The 20394-nt window shown below is 50.0% G+C and overlaps 7 protein-coding genes across 9 annotated transcripts; 3 read left to right on the plus strand and 4 right to left on the minus strand.

Moving 5' to 3' along the window:
* Window positions 1-727: 727 nt before the first annotated feature.
* Window positions 728-2395, minus strand: H257_06567 (hypothetical protein). The gene is made up of 7 exons (XM_009831838.1): window positions 2272-2395; window positions 1975-2221; window positions 1869-1931; window positions 1694-1813; window positions 1464-1646; window positions 1109-1404; window positions 728-1065 (listed from the first exon to the last, which is right to left on the minus strand). The coding sequence occupies exons 1-7, from the start codon at window positions 2371-2373 to the stop codon at window positions 772-774; spliced, it is 1305 nt and encodes a 434-aa protein (XP_009830140.1). The 5' UTR covers window positions 2374-2395; the 3' UTR covers window positions 728-771.
* Window positions 2396-2630: 235 nt separating this feature from the next.
* Window positions 2631-3843, plus strand: H257_06568 (hypothetical protein). Its single transcript, XM_009831839.1, has one exon. The coding sequence runs from the start codon at window positions 2656-2658 to the stop codon at window positions 3784-3786; it is 1131 nt and encodes a 376-aa protein (XP_009830141.1). The 5' UTR covers window positions 2631-2655; the 3' UTR covers window positions 3787-3843.
* A 790-nt stretch (window positions 3844-4633) lies between these two features.
* H257_06569 (hypothetical protein) lies at window positions 4634-11254 on the minus strand (the record flags this gene model as incomplete). Its single annotated transcript, XM_009831840.1, has 13 exons — window positions 4634-4977; window positions 5304-5489; window positions 5627-6007; window positions 6082-6363; window positions 6482-6738; window positions 6805-7004; window positions 7089-7172; window positions 7304-7407; window positions 7472-7603; window positions 7799-8992; window positions 9739-10488; window positions 10545-11059; window positions 11122-11254. 13 exons carry the CDS (start codon window positions 11252-11254, stop codon window positions 4666-4668), a joined length of 4530 nt encoding a protein of 1509 aa, XP_009830142.1. The 3' UTR covers window positions 4634-4665.
* A 97-nt stretch (window positions 11255-11351) lies between these two features.
* H257_06570 (hypothetical protein) lies at window positions 11352-12054 on the minus strand. Its single transcript, XM_009831841.1, has 2 exons — window positions 11998-12054; window positions 11352-11941 (listed from the first exon to the last, which is right to left on the minus strand). The coding sequence occupies exon 2, from the start codon at window positions 11916-11918 to the stop codon at window positions 11385-11387; it is 534 nt and encodes a 177-aa protein (XP_009830143.1). The 5' UTR covers window positions 11919-11941; window positions 11998-12054; the 3' UTR covers window positions 11352-11384.
* A 1401-nt stretch (window positions 12055-13455) lies between these two features.
* H257_06571 lies at window positions 13456-14705 on the plus strand. 2 transcript variants are annotated; one of them, XM_009831842.1, is made up of 7 exons: window positions 13456-13539; window positions 13589-13713; window positions 13771-13833; window positions 13886-13951; window positions 14006-14047; window positions 14111-14307; window positions 14377-14705. In XM_009831842.1, exons 1-7 carry the CDS (start codon window positions 13500-13502, stop codon window positions 14495-14497), a joined length of 654 nt encoding a protein of 217 aa, XP_009830144.1. In that variant the 5' UTR covers window positions 13456-13499; the 3' UTR covers window positions 14498-14705. The 2 variants fall into 2 exon arrangements, with proteins under 2 accessions (XP_009830144.1, XP_009830145.1); XM_009831843.1 differs by lacking the exon at window positions 14377-14705 and having other exon boundaries at window positions 14111-14376.
* A 1261-nt stretch (window positions 14706-15966) lies between these two features.
* Window positions 15967-16400, minus strand: H257_06572 (hypothetical protein; the record flags this gene model as incomplete). The annotated part of the gene is made up of 2 exons (XM_009831844.1): window positions 15967-16300; window positions 16360-16400. 2 exons carry the CDS (start codon window positions 16398-16400, stop codon window positions 15967-15969), a joined length of 375 nt encoding a protein of 124 aa, XP_009830146.1.
* A 715-nt stretch (window positions 16401-17115) lies between these two features.
* H257_06573 lies at window positions 17116-20312 on the plus strand. 2 transcript variants are annotated; one of them, XM_009831845.1, is made up of 5 exons: window positions 17116-18025; window positions 18169-18231; window positions 18571-18752; window positions 19733-19957; window positions 20011-20312. In XM_009831845.1, exons 1-5 carry the CDS (start codon window positions 17184-17186, stop codon window positions 20193-20195), a joined length of 1497 nt encoding a protein of 498 aa, XP_009830147.1. In that variant the 5' UTR covers window positions 17116-17183; the 3' UTR covers window positions 20196-20312. The 2 variants fall into 2 exon arrangements, with proteins under 2 accessions (XP_009830147.1, XP_009830148.1); XM_009831846.1 differs by lacking the exons at window positions 19733-19957; window positions 20011-20312 and having other exon boundaries at window positions 18571-18902.
* The last annotated feature ends 82 nt before the right edge of the window (window positions 20313-20394 follow it).

The following is a 20394-nucleotide window of genomic DNA, read 5'->3' on the forward strand; positions in this document are numbered from 1 at the left end:
ATTACTCAAAATTTCAGCAAATTGAGACGTAGAATCGACAGATCTCAATGTAATGAAGAAATTCTACGTCTCAGATTCAAATTTGGTGTTGAATTGGTCCAGAAATAGATATTTAACCTAGCGGTATTTTACATGGGCGCTTGGATATTTGGCCATAGGGGTGGCCGCTGAGATGTATCTTGATTTTTGTATGTGACTCTTATCCGTATGTAATATCCGGAGGCAGTTGGGACCTTTAACCTCCCACTGCAGTGATAAAACGCATGAAATCGGTATTTAACGTATTTTGTTTTTGGGTTTAACTACATTAATTGTACGTTAAATAATAAAACCTCCACTCCTCGATTTGGCCAGTTGGAAGTTTTTAGATGACGTGCACCATAGTAATGGTTTTTTCACTAAAGAGTGCAGTACTGTACCTGTTTCGATAGGTACCGCTGTACGAAGAAGAGGATACAGTGTACTAGTACTTACTACTAGTACTGCATACTATTAATAGTAGTAAGTACTAGTACACTATTAATAGTAGTGTATACTATTAATAGTGTACATCGGACAACAGATAGGGGGGACACATCAAGTAGTAGTAAGTTACTACGTAGTGGTAGTGTTGTGGTGCATTGCAATCCGTATCTTGAACAGTAAAAGCAAAGCAGTTCGATAAATAGATGTTGTCCAAGGGCAGGCACTTCCTTTCGAATAACAACCCAGGGTAACGTTATACAATGCACGAATGATCACACATGTAACTACTACATTACGTCAAAGAGTCTATGAATTTGATTCTTTGCAAACCACGAGTACACATCGGGGCGATAGAAGGAGGCTCGAGGCCACGCGGCCGACGGGCACGACATTAGCGGTACTCGATGCGGTAGTTGACTGTTTGCTCAGCATTGAGAGCGGCTGGGGGGGCGACGCCGACGAAGTCTTTCGAGCCAAATGCGTTTCCCCCGTGAGTCCAAACACGATAAATTGTGCGCGAGAGTCGGCTAAGTAGCACTGGATCTGCTCGGCGACAGTGGTACCGGGGGAGTGGGGGACCACATCCACCGACCCAAGGACCTACAAGCGTTGTTAACAACCAGACACATGCCGTATATGAGACCTCGGCGTTGGCTAGCTTGGCAGTGTAGATCGGCGCACGGGTGGCAGCGAACTGGTCGGACGACTCCACGGCAAGGGGGTGCGGCGGAATTTGAATATGCAGGACATGCAGTCGGTCGAGAGGGTGGAGAAGTTTCAGGGCCGTGTCAAAACACTTGGACGCGATGGGGGAGTTGTCCATGGCTACGACAAATACCCGGGGCTTGGTGGGAGGGGGCGCGGGGTACGAGGAGGGGACCGGCGGCACGATGATGACTGGCACGGGACTGCCGCGAATGGCGCGCATGGTGTTGCTGCCTGCGTTCACACACACTTCCAACATGGACACGATCATTGAGTTGTTTATGTGTGTTTACCGAGCTGAGAGGGCTGGGGCCCCTTTGTCCCCACCGCGCCAACGACAATAAAATCTGCTCGACACGAATCTCGGAGCTCCAACAGTTGAGATGAAATTGTGCTTTGCGTCAGTCGCTGCGCTTGGGCACGGACGACAAACTTGCCGTCGGGCACGCCTTGTTGCCGGCACAACGCGGTAATGTCTAATCGAGGGGCATGTGAATCTGTTTATGGCTCGTCTTTGTGTCACCTTTGGTGATGAACTCTGGCGAGTACCGCGATTCGGTCGAGAATTCGTCGATGCAGCACACATGCACCATGCCTTGGCGCCGCAGCGACACCCCCACGTCGCACGCCACCCGTGCGACACCTACGTACTTGCTTGTGATTTCATACTCCCACATGATCAACCATGGGGAACGCACGGCTGCCATCCACGCAAATGCAGAACGACGTGGTGGGCAACGTGCGTTTCTGGTCCAGATGCTCTATGATTGCATAGTTATGATGATTGATGATGGGGCGATGTACCTTGAATCAGGCTCTTCTCGATGGCAGCAAGGGCCACACACACGTCTGTGACAACTTGCCCCGCTTCCAACGAGGCAGCAGCGGCGTCGAAATAATCGTGATGCAGCAACGCAAATAAACTGTCGTGGACATCAGCTGAAACCTTGGATGTGTCGAAGGCATGAAGAGATGCTAGGGTCTCTTCGCCAGCGTGCAGGAGGAGGTCGATCACTTGTAGCGATGTGAGTGAACTTCCACCTGGCGTGTCCTACGACGAGTATGAGAGACAGATCTACTGCTGATGACGCATGCACGAACAGCGTGAAGTAGGAGCGACACTGTATCCAGAATGAGTCGGAGGGCCTGTGACGGCTTCACAATCCGCGATAGGTCGCCGCGGCTGGCGACGCTTCCTCGCATAACGCAAGCGGTGAAACTGCCGTGGTCGCACGTTGTGATTGGTCAGTTGCAAAGTCGAGTGATTGTCGTAAACAATTCATTTATTCCAGATATAATTCTCGTGGAGGCGCTTGATTGGTGCATTTCAAAGCCGCCAGTCAGCAAACACTAGCATTTTCCTTTTTTGCAAAGTGCTAATAGATGAATATTTTCGAATTTAGTGATATATAAATGAATTCATTTATTGCCTATATCACAAAAACAATTCACACCCTTTACATCGCCTTGCACTCTGCAACCATCATGGTGGACCTGAAGATCGTGTCGCTAGTGTTGCTGGTGCTGCAAAACACCCTCTTGGGCATTGTGACCAAGTACTCCCGCGGGACCAAGTACAATGCCACGACGGCAGTCATGCTCATCGAGGCGCTCAAGTTTGTCTTGTGCATGCTCGCGGTCTCGGTGACAAAGGGAAGCGTCGGTGAATGCATCGCAAGCGTGCGTCGCGAGGTGTTTGGCGATCGCGAAGGCTTCAAGAAGATGATCTTCCTCGCGCTCTTATACGCCGGCCAGAACACCGTTGCGCTTCTCTCGTACGACTACGTCGACGTGGCCACGTACAACGTCGTGTACCAACTCAAGATCGTCACCACGGCCTTCTTCATGGTCCTCCTCCTCAAGCGATCCTTCAACCTCGTCCAGTGGATCGCCATGGTGGCTCTCATGATTGGTGTCGCCATCTGTTCCACGGCTCGCCCGACATCCGCTTCCGCCGCGGACAAATCCAACAGCAGCAGCTTCGTCGGCATCGCCATGGTCCTTGGCCTCGCGTTGAACTCTGGGATCGCAGCCGCCTACCTCGAGCTCGTGCTCAAGACCCACAAGCCCCACCAGACATTTACCAACCCCATCGACCCGTTGTGGAAGACAAACATCCAGCTAGCCGTCATCTCCGTCGCGGCCACGAGCCTCGGGGTCACGCATGCCGCGTTCACGACGCCGTCGTTTGCGTTCTTTGACGGGTACAACCACTTCACGTACGGCGTAATCGGGTTGCAGGCGTGCGGTGGCCTCATCATCGCCGCCGTCGTGCGGTACTCGGACAACGTGGTCAAGAACTTTGGCACGGCGCTGTCGTTGGTCTTGAGCAGCTTGCTGGCCAACTACTTGTTTCGCACGTCGTCGCCGCCCCTGTTCTACGTCGGCGGGTTCCTCGTCGTGGCGTCGGTGTTTGTGTACGGAGACTCGCGGTTCCACATGGTGGGATCGGCACCGGCCGCCGCTTTGACGAACGCCGTGCCCAAAGGTCGAGCGAAAAGCGATCAAGATGAGCACTTGGAAGAAGGCCAGACGACGACGCTCTCCATTCAAGACATTACCCTTTCCACCCCCGAAGAAACCCAGTCCTTCTTGAACCAGCGCAACAAGGATTAACAAACCAACTCAAAACAACAATACATACTAGTACTCAAAACAACAATACATACTAGTATTGTGGATTCGATACGAATTTTCTGTCTGTCGAATCGAATCTCGCCGCCAAATCGAATCACGAATCGACGCTATTGGCTAATCCATTTTTGACTGGATGATTTGATTGGCTCTTTGAGAAAGGACACGTATATTCAACCAATCAGAACTCCAGCGTGATTCAATATTGATTAGACAAACCAGGCGAATTTTGGAAGGTTATAGCGAATTCACAATATATCACATATATATATCTGTTGTTTCTACGTCGACTAGCGCGAGTGCAAGTTTGAAATTTAAAACTACTGGTACGTAGCAGTAGCACTTCGCTATCAAACTCGCTATTAACTTGATACGTACTATTAATACCTGTACGTATAGCACTTCATTTAGTAGTACTAGTAGTTACTAACAGTAAAAACTTCGAGTTTTTCACAACGCCATACTAGTACAAGGCCTAACGCCACACTAGTACATGTAGTACTTCGAAGTATTATTAATAATACTTACTATTACAATACGTAGTACCTGAAGTAGGTACTACGTAGTATTAATTAATACACATTAAACGCTTGACTCGCATCGTGTGGTCATATACTGGAAGTAGTATACTACGTATTGTGGATTCGATACGAATTTCCAGACCCCGTCGAATCGAATCGACGCTATTGGCTAATCCATTTTTGAGTGAATTTTTCATTGGCTCTTTCAGAAAGGACAAGTATATTCAACCAATCAGAACTCCGGTGTGATTCAGAATTGATTCGACAAACCACGCGTATTTTGGAAGTTTATAGCGAATTCACAATAGTAGTATATATCAATATATCTTTGATGTATTTATTATGGCAATAATGTCGTGGGGGTCGTGGGGGTGCCTTGGCGAGCCAGCAGCCGCTGCTGCGTGTAGTTCCACAGCAAGATGGCGCCACTCACGTGCACATTGAGCGACCGGATCACGCCCATCTGAGGGATTTCCACACACAAATCCACGGCTTGGAGGATGTCCACGGGGATGCCTTCCTTCTCGTTGCCGAGCACAATCACACACTTTTCAGGAAAGGCAAACGTCGACAGGCACGCGCTGCTGCTCGTCTGCTCCAACGCGACGACCGTGTACCCTTGCTGTTTCATGCGGTGCAAGTACGGCCGCACCTAAATATGATACACATCCCATCATCATCCCATATACATACATCAAACAAATACCCAACGGCTCAAACGCATGTAGCTGTGACACACATGGGAAATATCAACACCGTTGGTATTAATAGTAGTGCCAAATATATATATATATCACAGTCTTCTCCACCACGAAAAAATACTAGTTATTGGCAATAATAGTTTGCCACAAAACCACAAGAGTCATTCGAAACATTGCCATTCCAGAGTGCATGCTTTTGCACAACCAAAAAGCCGCCATGGACAGTACAAGTCGTAGGTAGTGTTCATATCATATGCAAAGACGAGCAACGACGTACGTTGGACGGCGGTACTTCTTCCATGTCGACCCACTTGTTGGCCGTGACACTGATCTGCCGAAACAAAATGTCGTGGGTCATGGCCATGTTGGGAATCAGCAGCTTGGACGCGTTGAAAATCTCACACGTCCGCGCCAGCCCCGCCACGTTTGGAAGCTTGTCCACCAAGCTGGCGCACACAACGACCTACCACCACGATCATCAACTTGAATCATCAATCTCCAACACCAAACACTTGGATTCCCCCCCTCCCCCCCGCCTTGTGTTGTCAACGAGCCATACATGCATGCTATGATGACCCATGACAAGGGCGGTGGTCGTACCGGTTGGTGGCGGCGTCTCCGGGCGTTCACTTGCTTGTCGCGCAGGCTTTCGGCTTGGGTTTGGGCAAGCAGCTCGTCTAGGAACGCGGTGGCGTTCGGGTCAATCTTGCGCTGCACGATGACTTGGTCGTCGTCGCCCACTGGTACTTCCAACGACGACGAAAAGGAGGACGATGGTGGTGCCTCTTGAGCAGACGAGGGCAAGACGAGGCCGCCAGCGACGCTGGCTTGGTACTGGCCGCCGTGGCGCCTGTCTTCCTTGAGGAACTGGGCAAACGACGCCGAAAGGCTCTCCTTGATCTGCTCCACGATCGAGATCGGGACAATCTCGTCAAATTCGTTCAATGTGCCCATGAGTAGCCCCGCCAACGTGCACTCTTTCTACACCCCACCCACCAAAATCAATCCTCGTCGTCATTTTAGCATGATCGTCCAGATCATCGAGATGGACACACCTCGGGCTCGAACGTGGCCATCTGGTCGGTTTGCCGGCGAAACATGCGCTTGCACTCTTTGTTGGTGCTCAGGTACCGCAGCGTCGGCTGCAAAAACTGCACCGTCGACGCGGTGGCTTCTTTGGCCAAAAAGTATGGGAGCAGCGTCAGGGCCACGAATTGAACGATCGTGCGCGTGTGCCCGTGGGTAGAGTTGAGCCACGGGACCATGAGCAGCAGTGTATCCAGGTGCAGCTGGGGCGTGTCGTCTACCGGCAAGAGTCGCAGCGATACGGACGCCACCTACAAAAAGTAGTCATTCACATGGTTGAAATGCCCAATGACAAGTAGACAACACACAATATCACACATGTTGACTACACGAGGTGAATGGATGGAACGAACGAGTATGTACACGTACAAGTAGCAACGACGCCGACAACTGCGGCATGAGGTGGACGTTCTGGAGCAACGCTTGAATGTGCTGAAACGAAGACTTGGGGAACGCCACGGCCACGCGCATGGCAAACAACTCGATAAAGTACCGAATTTGAGGCAAGTTGTGGTTCAAGAACGATTTGTGCCACAGCAACTCGTGGATTCTGTCGACAGTGTGCGCCTGCACAAATCGACTGAGCACACACAGCGCCTGCCAACTCCGCAACTGCCGGCCAAACCCTGTCACATCCGTTGAGTTTAGAACGTACACCACTGACAACCACTAATTCGCAGCAGTGTACATACCGTCGCTGTTGACCATTTGGGGGATTTGGTACTCGGGTTTCAGCTGCAGCTCCAACAATGCCGTCGTGAGCTTATCCACCAGGCCGTGGCAGGCCACGGGGGCGTCTTCTAAAAACGCGAGCACGACAAACCGAACGAAGCGCTCCTTCAAGGCGGGGGGATGGTGGCTCTGGTGCCCTTGACTCGGCAAGTAGACCATCCTAACCCCAGAAGCAATGTAGATTCAGAACTGGGATTTATGGTTAAAAGTTTTGGAAGATATAATATACAGGCAACGAACGTACTGCTCCTTGGCATCCACAGCAGGCTCTTTGTACAGCAACAACGTGATGATTTCATCCACGTACGGCTCGGCGCTCTTGGGATACCTACACGCATCCAACCACGCATATCATTAGAGACACACAGCATATCAAGATGATATATATATATAAATATCTAAATATATTGAGAAAAAATAATTTGCTTTCACGTGATATTGTTTGAAACGCAAACCTACCGACGCCAGAGATTGCACAGTGTTGTGGCTACGTGGAACATCACATTCGGCCGCTTGCCGCCTTGGCCAAATCGACTCCACTTTTGAAACCACGTTTTGAACGTCTACGCACATAGATAAATACGCATGACGCTCTTGGTCATGACGTGGCAACGCGAGAGAACGTACGTCGACGAGTGGCATCAGCCGCGGTTGGAATACGCATTGGATCACTGCGTGGGTCAAGCTATTGGGTTTGCGGCTGTCGGCATAAGCCGTCCACACTTGCGAAAACACGTCGTCCAAGTGATTTTGCTTGTCCTATAGACCAATTCCCAGTCAACTCCTGTGACATCGTGTACACAACAATGTCACATATCAAACACACTCCCCCCGCCCACGTGTCTCGAAAAGAAAAAGCAAAAAACGTCAAATCACCAAGTCATATCAGCCATTGACTATCACAACATGGCACCACACCACTATCACAACATGGAATTACACTGGCATACGTACGTCATCTGTGGGCAGATTGAACACTGTGAACGGCAACACCATGCGAATCACATGCACCATGTGCTCAAGGACTAGGGGGTCGTTGCCGGCTGTGGGCAGCGCATCGAGGGTCGTGTCGAGGATTGTCTGCAGCAACATCGGCGGCAACGCCCAGCACGTCGACAGCAACGACGACAGCACGGCATACTTGGCCAAGACAAACTGCTGCGTGTACGTTGTTGTCGTAGTTGGCTTGCGCAGGGTGAGGCCGAGAAGCTGCGGCACGAGCACTTGCGGGTCAAACACTGACAGCGAATCCATGAGGAATGGCGCTTCGTGTGCGACAAGGTGGAGACATTCAACGACAAACGTGGCGTCGTGCGGCGAGGCGTCGTCGATGGCCGCGACGGCTGCGACGAGGATGGCGTTCAGGGTGTGGCCAGGGGCGCAATCACCTTGGATTTTCATCGCGTGCAGAGCTATATGGGTCAACACGTACACGACGGCGAGTTGGTCGGGCAGGTCGTCGGGCCGGAAGACAGCATACGACGGGCTAGGAAACGCAAGGGCCACACCCTGGGAAAAGTACGCAGGGGGGAGTTGCGTGGTGACCATGGCCTTGATATCGGCCGTGGCCAGAGTGCTGCTGTGAAGTTGCTGGAACAGACGGCACACGTGTGCGTTCAACGGCGTGGCCGACCACAGAACCGCCATGGACGGCACGACGGATGGCGGGGCGGACAGAACCACGCGGGTGAGAGCCGCCGTGCTTAGCGTCGCAGGGTTTTCAAAGTACACCGCCAAGGCATCGTGGATAGCCGGCTCCAGCGGCGCCATGTACGCTGCAAACGCCGCCCGATGCTGTTGAATGTGCTCGGTGGGGAACAGCAGCAAGTACCGCGCGACGACTTCCAACGGAAGCGCCTGTGGGGGCACGGTGAATTCAAAGAGGATGCGCTGTAAGATGGGCACGAGCGACGTCATGATCTTTGGAAAAGACTGCAGCACATGGGCGTGGACAATGAACCGGAGGACCTGCAGTCCGTCGGCGCCCAACAGGGGCGACGGCGGGTGTTCGAGCTCGGAAAACACGGCGAGCATCGCGACGAGGGCGTCCGGCGAGTTGCCGCGCGTCGAGTCGCCAAAAATGGCCTCTTGTACGGCACCAAGGTACGTCAACAAGGTCGTGGTGGCACTGCCAGGCATCGTGGTCAACTACAACGTCGTCACAGATGAGTTTTTGTCCATTTGGTTGTTGACATAGACATTGCAATCGTCAAAAGATATTCAATCTCGATGGCGAAACATAAGCGTCGCAAAAACAAACAAAAAAACGCACTGTTTTGGCCAATTTTTTATTGTTTTTGTCAGACAAGTCCAAAATGACGAATCGAGACGAATCCTCCAGGCATCAAACAACAATCGCTTGGGTGTATTTTAAACTCGAGTGATATTGTCAATGAGTCGGTTCGAAATTGGAGTATTGGAGGAGTGGGGTGCTCAATCGAATGAGAAGAATAACCAAACCGGCAGACAGTCGATCGACCAATCAAAACCCAAAACACAATTTTAAGTGGCCAATCAAATACTCAAATACTCCCTTGGGCAGATTCAACATCGAATTAGTGTGCGAATGAAATTAGTGTGACTCTGAACGATTTTGATATACAAAAGTCAGAACAAAGAATCGATCGATAGATTTGGAGAATCAGTATAACATGGAGAATGAATCGAGTCACGACCAAATGTGTCCGTGAATCGGCAAAGTACTTTGCCAATCTGATTGCAACAAATCCTCATCAGCTTCGAATTAGTGTGAGATCTAAATTAGTGTGATTACAATCACACACCCGGACAAGTCTTGACATACAGAAAATTCAGTCGAAAGAATCGATGGATTTGGCAAATCAGCATAAAAGTCCAACTTTGTTGGGGTAAAAGGACAATAGATGTCGTCGTACTTGGAGAAAGCGCGTGCAAAATGCAACGGTCGTGGCGCGGACACGGTACTTTTCGTGTTTGAATAGGAACGGATCGTTGAGCGACGGAAGGAGGGAGGTCAATACAAACGGAATCACATCGGGATGGAGCACCACGGCGGCGGCAGTAGAAGGGTGCCATGTGTTGATGGCTTCGGCCATGAACTCGACCAGCGTCATGCGTCGGACGACTGGGTTGTCGTGGTGCCAGCAGCGGTGGACGATTCCTTGGAACCATTCAAACGGCAGCGGCGCGGTGAAGAGCGAGGGCGCTTCCTTGTCGTCTGTTGTCGAGTGGATGCTGTGGTGAGGGTGGTGGAGGACAATGGTGGTATGGCGAATGAGCGCGGCGATGCTGGCCCACACTTGCTCGAGCAGGTGCTGTTCGTGGTGGAAGTGCACAATCTCAAACGCATGGACAAAGGTTCCCCACGACACATGCGCGACGGTCGCGTCGTCAGTAGCCAAGGCTGCGCGAAGCAGATGCAGCGCCATCTTCCGGACCACGGCTTCCGCATGTTGAAGGCCGAGTCGGAGGATCGCATGGAATGAAGGCGCTGTGTGGAGGTGGTGCGGGCTGTGGGGAAACAGTTCACACAGCATGAGCAACGAGTCGTGCAGGGTCTCGGGCTGCCACGCGGTCAGCACGTGCGAGCTCAAAGTCGACGCCAGCGCTGCTTCGTGTTGGATCAAGTGGGGCACCACCGACCCAAAGATGGCTTGGCGCAAGCTCTACAAAAAGGTCAGAAACGACGGATCGTGCATCAACACCACAAGAGGCAACTCACTGAGAACGAAGTGTCGGGCGTCGAGATGATGGCCGTGCAAAGCTCAAGCATGCGCTGGACGAACGAAGGCGAGACAAGATGCTGCTCAAAGAGAAACTCCACCACGTACCCAAGCCATGTAGGGTCGGCGATTGTGTGGGGATGCGACGTCGAGGACGCGGCGCCGTCGAATGCCGCAACGACATTGACACGAAGCGACTCCCACCACGACATATCATCCTTGGAAGGAATCGAGCCCAGTGCATGCAAGAGAAGCCCAAGCGCATCGTCGGCCAGTGAAGACGTCGCGGCGCTAGGCAGCAAGAGAGGAAAGCATACGTTGTACACGAGGTCGTCGAGTGCCTGGGACAAGGCTTTTTGTCCGGAATCGACTCGTTTTGCAACGTCCACGCATTGCTTTACCAAGGCAAGCGACAAGCGCGCATGCAACGTCTCTGCATTGTTCATGGAAGCTTCGTCGATATGGAGCAGCGTCGAGACCACGGTTCCCGTTGCACACAAGTCGACTACATCGTCTACAAGAACGAGGTTAGCTGGTGTTTGTGCCTACACGTGCCGGGTGGAGCGACGAACGTACCTACATCCAGGGACGACACAAGGCCCAATGCAAGCAAGTTGAGTTCGTCCGATGAAGTCAATGCGCGGTTGACGCACACGGCGTGCGCGGCCTTCACCTTGGCGGTCCAGCGATCGCAGTTTGAAGTTGGCATGAAAGGCAAAATTATTCAAATGGCTGGTACATTCATCATCCGGAAATCCCGATATCGCATATCCGAATACGGATAGTATCCGTATTGTGCGTGGATTTTCAGATGCAACTCATGGAGCAAAGTGGTTGGATTAGTGTTGTCGGTGCAGCATACGAGTGTGGTCTACGGTGGAAGGGCTCCGCGGGGGAATGACGTCTGGCAGAGTCTGCACGCCTGGCGCCCGTCCTTCTACCACGTGCTTCTTCGCGCGACCATTGTGCATTTCCAGTAAGGGAGGCGAGTGGACGTTGCTCACAAATCGACGCACACTTCGCCGTTTGTAGATGACGTACACCATCCCCATCAAGAGTATGACAAACAAACCTACTGCAACATAGACGGCTGCCCATGGATAGCATCCTCGGTAATTGCCGCACATGTAGTCGTTGCCGGGAGGCTTCGACGGTTCTGTGGCGTCATTTCTTGGGTTCGAAGGGCCATCAGGGTCCTCCTTGTTTGGCTTCGGAGGCGAAGATCCTGGTGGCCGTTGTGTCGATTGCAGTGGAGGGTCGATCGTAGCTGAGTTACTGACGGTAGCGTTTAGCGCTCGGTTGCCGGGTTTCTGGGTGGAGATGAAGTTGGCTGCGGCTACAGTGGCGCCCTGTGCATTCACGCAGCTTTGCATGCATGCGCATACAAGGATCACCACTACGTCAGCTCGTTTCATATCGTTGTGGGGGTGGAAGGTGAACTGACGAGGTTACCGGTACGTCAAGGCATAATTTGGCGGCGACCATCCCACTTGTGTTGGTTTGCTGCTCCTGTCAGCTTAAAAATGGATTCATCGATTGGGTTTTTGTAGGTAATAAAATCTCAAAGTGGCTAAAATCTCCTGCGTTCAATGTTTAAACGTGTCACCTTAACTGATTTTTCAGATTAGACGCTGCGTTTTATTGAAAAAGGCCTCGTGGGTTCAGCGACGGAACGAACAGCTCCCCACGGATAAAGCTCACTCATGCTGTGTGCACTTGTGCGCTGTTGACATCTCGATGGCCATCGAGAAGTCTCAATAGCTCGAGCCCCGCTTCGGGGGCAGTTACATGACAGCTAAGTTCACAATTATCGCCGTATTCGGGCTACCGGTAAAGAAGCGTAGTACCTTGTTGGAGGAGTGTACACACTTCTGGTGAGACAGAGGCATACCTTAGTAATGGAATTAGACAAAGTGAGGGCCGTAGCACTCATCCATGCACGCTTTACAGTACTGCTTACTGTCCCATCTGTCTGGAAGAAGCCCAACCACAGCAGCCGAGATGCCGCATGTTGGGCAGCAACCCATGGGGGTGGAGGGAGGTTCATGCCAATGGCCCTGCAGCATGGCAGCTGGACTTTGGGGCGAGGATATCATGGCAATGTCATGCGCAGGATGCAACTGACGCCGCCGCCACGCCAACCAACCCGCGATGCCACACGTAACCAACACAACTGCAACGACGGCTATAACAACGAGGGGTTTGCGGCGAGGGGTTTCAGTTGGACGGGGTGATATGATTGTGATATTGGGAGCGAATGATGAGATGAACGGAGATCGGATTGTGTTGTTGGCAGGTGTCAATGGGATTACTTTGGCTCGAAGGACAAGTGAGCACGATATCGTCGAGGAGGTAACGTCTTGCTCTAAACGCGGCAGACACCCCATGACCGCATCATCTGGAATCATTCCACAGCACGAGCCAAAAGGAAGTGTGGGCTGTGAGGTTGGACATGTCCCGACGGATGACGGGCCACACACAGGGCCGTCGATCGTATAGACACCTTCGACGCCGTGGACGCTCACGTTCACTGCACCAGCAACGGCGTAATGAATAGTCACCCCAATCCACCTTGCATGCCGAATCATGAGAAACCAATTCAAATGAAGGAGACACAGGTTGGAAAGGACCAGGAGTGCATGAACATCGCTACGGTAGATCGCCGCATCCGACTCTACGTCGTCCAAGAGCGGTGGTGGTGGAAAGGAAAAAAAACTTCACAATCGGGTTAAAAATCGAATGCGCTTATTTTTATCAATTTCACCTCATTAACACCAAGATATTAATATCATTTCTTATATTTAATATTAATAATTAGAAATAAATGATTTCGACTTTTGCTTCGTACTTCGAAGTAGTACGAAGCGTACAAAAGTAACCACATAAATGGTGAGCAATTGAGAAGTAGTAGTATCCGGATACGTAACCCCACAGCCCAGACTGCGACGCCAACCATGTTCCGCTCGTCGATGCAAGCCTTCCGCGCATTCTCCAGTGCGTACTTCTAACCCACGAGCTGGGCGTATCTAATGGCATGGATTAGCTCGTGGATCCCAAGGACGTGTGTTCCCTCAGTTCACTGTGTACGGCAGTGACGCCCTGCTGCAGCTTTCGCCCATCGCACCCGTGTACACCAACGCAGGGTCGTACCTCAAGCTCAAGCGAGGGGTATGCTCTCTTCTTGTGGGCTGTAGTAGGCTAATGATACGGAATGTTCCGTGTTAGGGCTCGCTCATGTTGACGTGGTGCAAAAAGACGTCCAATGGCTACAACTACCAAGAGAAATATGTACGTCGGTGGCGGCGTCAATTCATTAGGCACAGTTCTCACTGGCATGTAGTACTTTGCGCTCACGCCAGCTGAGATCGGCTCGCTCTTGAACTCGCTGGACGACCGCGCGCCTCGGGTACCTATTGCCATAGTCGAATCGATGGCCAAGCTAACAAACACCTGCACGTAGTTTTCGCTCGTGCACTCGCCCAACGCCAACGCTTCCCCACCCGTACGGACTCGTCCATCCATCCACGAAGGTCTTGTAGCTTCCATGCTAAGTTGTTCTACATAGACGGGGGACACGGCGACCAAGGTGTTGGCCGTGGAATACCAACCAGAACACCTCAAGACCGTGTTTGAATACGGCAGCAGCAACGACCGCGCCGCCGTCGCGCTGTCATCTGGTGAAGTGCGGGTGTTCAAGGAGCTTCTCCAGTACTCGATTCCGTTCCTTTATGGGTTCCACTCGACCTTGGCCAACGCGGACCTGTACGACTTGCACTCGAAGCGTTTATATCCCAGCGATGATGATTGATCTTTACTTGTTGGGGAAATTAGCACGGTGGAACAAGACAATAACGGCGGCGCAGCAGGGGCCTCGTATTCGAACAACGCACCTCGACATCAAACGTCCAAGCCGCGCACGGGGGGCGGCGGAGGCGCGGACTGGCCCTTTTAATCCTACTCAGCTCGACATTATGGAACGAGATATGTAGTTTAAAAAACGATTACGGCTAGCCTATCGATTGTTCATTCGAGATATGGTTCACCCTCAAAGGCGGTCAAGTGTCGAGTTTTGTGGTCGTGACTTGGGCGGCTCCTTTCATCATCAAGAATATTTGAACCCTTCCCATGTGCCATGATCAATGTTATGTACTGTAATCGACTGCGAAATACAGAGTTGTATTGTATTATATTATACGTATGGGCGCAGTTTTTCGTGACACTTTTTGGGACCCTTTGATGGGAGGGGTTCCTTTACTCCAAATTGCTACTTGTATTATAATAGTGTTTCTTATTATTAGGGCAATATTATGGAATATTGGAATATTGAATAAAAAACATTTTTCGACATTGCAGGAAATTCTTGGGTTTCAAGATCCAAGAATGATTTTGGGTGGTGTGTCTGGATGCCATAGAATAAAAGAAAGGTCGGAAATGAACAGCCAATCAGAGGATAGCGCAGAGGACTTCGTCCACCCAGAGAGGACCACTGAGGATGGACGTCCTCTTTCGTGTCTTGTGGACGAAGGCGAGGTAGTGGTACTCCATCTGTCTGGCGAAGAGTTCCTTGGCCAGGCGGCGACGTAGGAAGGCAATCACGATGGCCTTTCTCATTCCGAAATTCCCAGTCAATTCAACGCGCACTGTAAATATCGTCAAAATATTCTACTCATGAGTAGAATATTATTTCTCGTGGTTTTCACGATATATCTGATAAAATTATGGAATATAACTTGGTCAAGAAATGGCATCCAGACACGCCAAATTGAAGTCGCTGAGATTCTTGAATATTTTGCAAAATTATCGCGATATTTCTCAATAAAAGTGGTATCCAGACGGGCCCTTAAAGAGGAGAATTAATGCAGTTCGTAGAACTTAAAATCATGTTGAAATTCGTATTAGTGTTGATGGAAAATGAATTAAAAGAGTGGAAATATCGATAGGCTGAAAACCGTTCCGAGCCACTTAGTTATCTGTCAAAAATTGCATCTGATTGGCTGAAAATTTCAGAGTGATTGTTTTCTACCAATCATGCATCGTAGCACGGAACCAAGTTGGAACTGCGCTCATACGTTCCAATTAAAATACACTTCACGACGCAAGGTCGGATAACCTGTACTCACTCCCTCATCAAAGTGTAAGCTTATCCGAGAAGACTATTCGAAGGATATCAACATACAGAAAATCTATGGTGTCCAAGCCCTGCAAAAAAGCGTTCAATCCACACCTGAATCCTCTCCTATGTCTGCGTTATGATTAAGTTGTGCGTTGAATACGATTGGCGATATACTGTACATTAGGCGCAAAGCGTACAGCACTAGTGTATGGGGCGTGAGGACTTCTCGGCGGTGGAGGTGCAACGTGTTGATCATAATCGTCGAGCGTTTTGGCCATGTATACCGTCCCAGAACTACGTCCTCCTTGTTAGATCGGTTGATGCTCTCGCGGGGTCTCTCGCACGTTCACGTTCGACATCATCTCCTGGCGTTTGTCGTCGTCGTACGAAAGCCGACAAGTTAGTTGCCCACGAGATATTGTTGTGGGGGTGGAATCGTGCTCTGCAAAGGGAAAGACCTGGAAGTTGTCGAGGATTGCGTGGTCCGTCAGCGCTGGAATGACGGCGACATCCCCATCAATTTCGTTGTCGTGTTCGGGGGTACCATGGTTGCGCGCTTCAAGCAGCACGGCAATCCACGACGTTGGCACGCCACTGGAGCGTACTCCGTATTCAGTAGCTGCTGACTGAGGCGTCGGGAAGCTGTCAGGACATGGGTCGCGTAGTCTTGAATGAACGCCGATACAGTATGGATCTTTGACGCAGCGCCGACCAGTTGCCCGATGCCCAGGAAAATGTACATGGTGTTCTGCAAGAGAACAGTTTAGTGCTCCATGAGTTGCGATTCGACGGGGTCTGGAAATTTGTACCGAATCCACAATACATTGGGCACAGAGTTTTGATAACGTTGTTACGACAAATGCAATTCTACAGTACTAACTGTAAAAGCCTCAAACGTTAATGTTAGAACGTACTGTACTTGGAGTATACGTATAGTAGTACTATAACGTTAGTACAGTATTAATATTAATAGTATAACGTGAACTTCACCATCCGACAGGGTTATTACAATTAGTAAGCCCCACTGTACAGTAGTACACTGTACAGTACAGCAAGGCTGCTTAGAGTTCTACTGGTACTGTCGGCATAAATATGCTCACCTTTCACTAATTGAGAGTTGAAGTAGTATCCCCAACAGCGTTCAAGGGCCGCAAAAATCTCCAGCAATGTCCAAATGCGCACTCACGAGAACATTCCCATACATTCGCAAGTATATGTCCTTGTACTCCGTGCTCTTCCACTTGTCATGGTGCTGCCACGAGCACTTTGAACGACCTTCGAGTGGCCTTCATTGTAGGTGGAGCTGATGGTTTCAACGGCGTTTGTTGCACACGTCAGAACTGTTTGTTCCGATGTTCAAAGTGTTTAACGCGTTGTATAACCTACGTTTAGCCAGCGTTTTACTTTGAACGCTATAAAACGCGAGGGCAAAGTGGGACACGACACTTGGAGATGCTGTGCAATCCACGAAATTTGCGCTGCGACCAAAACACACGCACGTCACCACCAGCCACGAAGTACTTACATGAAGCTCATCATCGACGTGCCCTTCCTAGCTGACGGTGCGGTGACCATGGTGTGGGACATCAAGCACACCATCTTTCTCGCGATCATCGTGTACATGTGCACACACCACCTCGTGACACCGCTCGTGTGGGCAGTCACGATGCTTCTCGGCCTCGTCGGCCACTATCTCTTTGCACGAAGCGGTAGCCGCACCACGGACGACGACAATGAGGTTGGATCGACGAAAGGGGATGCAGCGATGCTACCCGACACTACCATCGTGGTCTCCGGTGGAACCAGTGCGATCGTCGGGACGACCACATGCCACGGCGACAACCCGAAGCGCATGTTCTACTCGCTGAGCATCTCGCCGGCCCAGGGCTTGCCATGGACCATCGAACGCAGCTACAAGGAGTTCCGGACGCTGTACCACGCCCTGTTTCGGGACCGGAGCATCATCTCCCGCCGCAGTTCATTGTCGTTCAGCAGCCGTGGAAGCATGGATCAAAGCAGAGGTAATCCTCCGTCGTTTCCCAAACGAATGGCCGTGCGCTGCTTTGTCAACCAGGCCAAACGCACCCAAGGACTGGCGACGTTTCTTCAATTTCTCGTCCATGACGACCAGTTGTCGCAGGACCCTCGCGTCGTCGACTTCCTTGGCGTGCACTCGCCACTGAAGCGCGTCCAGCAACCAGAGCCAGCTCTGCCAAAGGTGGCATGGACCAGTCCTCGTCATATTGCGGCGGAAGAGGCGGCCATGGCGCTCTTGACCGACGACGAGCGCTCCAAAATCGAACCATTGCATGCGGATGTGGCAAAGCTCAACGATGCACTCGTCAGCCGTCGGTTGGTTCTCTTGCGGTACTACGATCGATATGTATATCAAAAATGAAAAAAATGCTTGAATGTTAGTGTATTTTTTATACTTTTGTTTTATAGTAGTAGTTATCCTTATTTTTATGAAGTGAAAGTTGACACATATCTTTATCACATTGCACACTTAGGTACGTTTCGAATCATGCGTGGGACATGGAGGCCACCAAGGCGCGAGTGCAATCTGCGATCGAGTACGTGCTGTATACATACTGGCGATTTGATATACAAATTTGGGGACGGGCCAAACCGATCCACAATCGATCTGATTGGTTGGATTTCATTGAGAAGTTTTTGATTGGCTAATAATTTTGAGCTCATCTGAGGTAGCCAATCAAATCGATTTAAATTCCAACGAGAAACCACGCCACAATACGAAATTTCACTCGAAAGCACAATATTTGTAAAAAACAACTTTCGTTTATATGCTGTCGTAGTGATCATGTTTGGGAAGGAATGTTGTTTCCTGAATGATATTTGGGCAGTTTCCGAGATTGTTGCTGACGAATATTGGTCATGTGGTGCGAGTTTAGATGGCGAAAAACAGCGTTGCCCACGTTTGACCGCACGTTGCTGCAGAACGAACTGCAAACGGGCAAAATGTACGTGGCTGATTTTTGCGACTTCAACTTGAACGCGGTGATCGTCGTCCGATTGCACTTGGAAAACTCGTTTCCGCAAGCCAACTATATGCTCAACGCCATGTACACCATGGGTACGTATGTCCATTTTTGAATAGATCAAACCCTGTTCACTCCGCTGGACAAAATACAGCTTTCGGGTTGCATATTTATATATGTGTATTTCTTTGGAGAATGATGTACAAAGTGCAAACATGCGTTTTGGAGTTTGTATATATATATAACTGTGGGTAATGATATACAGTGTATATATATGTATCTACCTTGTCCCTATGGAGAATGATATACATTTGTTGTTGAGTTTGCACATATATTTACAGTGAACTATGGGCAATACGATATTGTCCTTTACCCAAAATTTGGACTTTTGTGCTGATTCGCCAAATCTATCGATCGATTCTTTGTTCTGACTTTTGTATGTATCCAGTATCACACTAATTTCAGTCACACACTAATTCGGTGTTGAATTGGTCGAAGAGTGGATTTGATTGGCCACTTGATTAGTGTTTTGGGTTTTGATTGGTCGATTGATTGTCTCCCGATTTGGTGATTCTGCTCATTCGATTGGGCACCCCATTCCAATTTCGAATATATCGACTTGACAATATATATATGGAGAACGATATACATAGTGCAGTCTACAACGTATCTGACGTTCGATTCTTGAAATCGGTTACAAAGACCAAATATATATATATATATATAAGGGTTCGCCTGGTAACCGGAAATATTGCAACAAAACGCCATTTTGGGGCCGAATCCAAGAAATCTGATCAAAATTGAAACATGTCTTACTTGAAGGGTTTTAACCCAAATCCAATAATTCCACGTGGGATTTACTCGTTGAAGAGGTCCAAAACGCCACATTAAAAAATGGACCTTTTACCTCCATTTTGAAAATGACATTTTGGTTAATCCCATTTTGCGAGAAAATGGAATGTTATTTTTGAAATGTTACCAGATGTACCCTTAACCATGGGCAATATGATAAATGGAGAATGCTGTAGAAAGAGCAGTGTACAACGTGGTCACACTCTTTTGATGTTTTGTGTAGAGCGAGCTTTGTTACATGCGTCGCCTGTGCACCGCGTGACGGTGGTGATTGATTTCTCGCAGTGGCAATTCAAGCACGGGCCAGAGCAGGGCATTTTTCTCACCTTCGTCAAGATGATGGAGGCGCAGTACCTGTTGCATGTGGACCGCGTGGTATTGTTTGATTTGCCGTGGTACATGACTCAAGGCTACAACATGATGAAGCTGTTCTTCAATCCGATCACGCGTACGTGAGTTCTGACTACTGGTATGAGCAAATCGTGACGCCTTTGTACATAGGAAGCAAATTAGTGCTCGCAAAGACCACGGACCTAGCGCCAATCCAAAACCTGGTTGACACTGCCCGATTACTGCAGCATGTGGGCCAAGGCGCGACGTTCCCATTCAACGTCGACACTTATTTGAATTCGGTGGGGGTGCCCGCCCCCCCTGAGGACGACGGGAAGACTGTATCAACGAGTTGAGACGTAGAAACAACAAACGGATGCCGCGGTCGACAGCAAGACGGCAGCTATCGCCGTTCGTGGCCACGTAGAGAAAGAATAAGTTAGTGAGCCGAATGATGATTTAGTTTCAGTATATGTGCGTACTGTAGTTGCCACTGGCTATGATACATTCATAGCTAGCTAGACGACCAAGTCGAGAACGTTGAAATTTTGCATG

Source organism: Aphanomyces astaci, assembly GCF_000520075.1.
Source record: "Aphanomyces astaci strain APO3 unplaced genomic scaffold supercont1.13, whole genome shotgun sequence".
Taxonomy (NCBI): Eukaryota; Oomycota; class Saprolegniomycetes; order Saprolegniales; family Verrucalvaceae; genus Aphanomyces; species Aphanomyces astaci.